Consider the following 2,313-nt stretch of genomic DNA (forward strand, 5'->3'; position numbering starts at 1 on the left):
TGAGATCTTGTCTGGGCCCACTGGAACCCGAGACTTGGCTTGTCACTACGGGCCTTTGTTGGGGTCAGAACTTCGGGCGCAAGCTGCCACGCTGCAGGTGCCCAGCCTAACGGGTTTTAGGCCCAGCAACCGCTGTGATAACGGGTTTTAGACCCAGCAACCGCTGTGATAACGGGTTTTAGACACAGCAACCGCTGTGATAACGGGTTTTAGGCCCAGCAACCGCTGTGAGCAGCCGTTTCAACCGCTGTGAGCAGCCGTTCAGGGCTAGCAACTGTTGCGAGGAGCTGTTTAGGCCTAGCAATCATTGTGAGCAGCCGTTTCAATCGCTGTGAGCAGCCATTTAGGCCGAGCACTGCTGTGAGGAGCTGTTTAGGCCCAGCAGCCGTGAGGAGCTGTGGCCATGAAGGAAGAAAAGGAGAACAAACCTAAGAATAAGCAAGTGACCCTGCTGACGCCCCCCGGGGCCTCAAGCAGCGGCAATGGGAGCTCAGGCGATGGTGCCAAAGGAGAAGATAAACATGAACGAAGCAAGGAGAAGAAAGAGGCTCTGAGCAAGGTGGTGATTCGAAGATTACCTCCCACTTTGACGAAGGAGCAGCTTCAGAAACATCTCCAACCTATGCCTGAGCATGATTATTTTGAGTTTTTTTCTAATGATACTAGTCTGTATCCTCATTTGTATGCTAGAGCATACATCAACTTTAAAAGCCAAGAAGACATTATTTTGTTCCGGGATCGCTTTGATGGTTACGTGTTCCTTGACAATAAAGGGCAAGAGTATCCAGCTGTCGTGGAATTTGCACCTTTTCAAAAAGCGGCGAAAAAGAAGACTAAGAAGAGAGATTCCAAAGTTGGGACTATCAAGGATGATCCAGACTATAGAAAATTTTTAGAAAGTTATGCCGGCGATAGTGAGAAGAAGATAACAGCTACACCCGAGACGATGCTAGAGGAAATAGAAGCAAGGAAGAAAGAATCAATAGCTAAAAAGACAACTCCGCTTCTGAGCTTCCTGAAAAACAAGCAGCGAATCCGAGAAGAAAAGAGAGAAGAAAGGAGGCGGCGCGAAATAGAAAGAAAGAGACAACGAGAAGAAGAGAGGAGAAAGTGGAAAGAAGAAGAGAAGCGTAAAAGGAAAGAGATGGAGAAACTAAAGAAGACTGACAGAGTTCTGGAAATGGAAAAAGTAAAGGATGAACCAAAGATTAAGCTGCTGAAGAAGCCAGAAAAAGGAGAAGAAAAGGAGACGGACAAAGGAGAAAAAACCAAGCAACTGGACAAAGAAAATGTGAGTGATGAAAGAGCCAATGGGCAAACTGGTACAATTCCCAAGCGATCTGATAGTGAGCTTAAAGATGCAAAGCCAAAGAGAGCTGAAGAGGAGAGTGGCAAAAACTACAAGAAGGAACGTGATTACGAACGGGAACAGGAGCGCGGAGTTCGAGAGAGGGAGAGGCAGAAGCGGCAAGAGGAAGAGCGTCGTAGGCAGAAGGAGCGTTACGAGAAAGGGAGGATGTTTAAAAGAAAGGAAGAAGAAATGAAAAAAGAGAAAGAAGCACTTCAGGATAAAGGAAAGAAGAACGAAAGTAGAGAATCAACTGGCAGCTCAGACAAAACCGAAAAGAAAGAGGAAGTGGTTGTTAAGAAGGAGCGCATAAGAAACAAGGATCGCCCTTCAATGCTGCTTTACCAAGCAGGAGCTAGAAGCCGAAATCGACCCTGTCCTCCTGATGACAGCGCCAAGTCTGGAGATGCAGCCGCAGGAAAAAAAGCGGAAAAGCATTAAGGTAAAAGTCTTCAGTTGTTAGCCATAGATAAGAAGGGGTGGGAGGAGAGTGGTAACTCTAAATGGTCTTAAGGTGTCCTGACTGTCTAGGCAGCCTAAGAGCAAATGTTAAGCGATTTACAAGAGCCTTCAGGGCAAAGAAATAGAAAGAAAAGGAGTTACTGGGCTGGGGGGTAGGAGGCAACATTACAGAGGAGTATGTTTTGTGTCAAAGCAGGAATGTATAGTTTTTGTTTGGTTCTTAATCCAATTTTTGTTTTATCTTAGATCTCAGGATCTCAGCATGTATCCTGTCCAGGAAGGAAACTACACCAGTATTTGCTCCTGTGATCAACCTTCAGTCTTCATTTGAATTCTATTGATATTAATAAATACCAAATGCATTGAAAAATAAAATAAAATAAATAAAATGTTGTACTTATATGTGGTTGAATGATTTTTGGTATTATTTGAATTTATGTAAGCACATATTATGGTAAACTAAAAACAATAAAAGTGGCTTGGTCTTAAGTAGTAGCTGGAGG

The 2,313-nt window shown here is 44.4% G+C and overlaps 1 protein-coding gene across 1 annotated transcript; it reads left to right on the top strand.

Annotated features, from left to right (window-relative positions):
* Positions 1-403: 403 nt before the first annotated feature.
* Positions 404-1,789, top strand: LOC128577005 (regulator of nonsense transcripts 3B-like). Its single transcript, XM_053579076.1, has one exon. It carries the CDS (start codon positions 404-406, stop codon positions 1,787-1,789), a length of 1,386 nt encoding a protein of 461 aa, XP_053435051.1.
* Positions 1,790-2,313: the final 524 nt, after the last annotated feature.

Source organism: Nycticebus coucang, chromosome X (genome assembly GCF_027406575.1).
Source record: "Nycticebus coucang isolate mNycCou1 chromosome X, mNycCou1.pri, whole genome shotgun sequence".
NCBI lineage: Eukaryota > Metazoa > Chordata > Mammalia > Primates > Lorisidae > Nycticebus > Nycticebus coucang.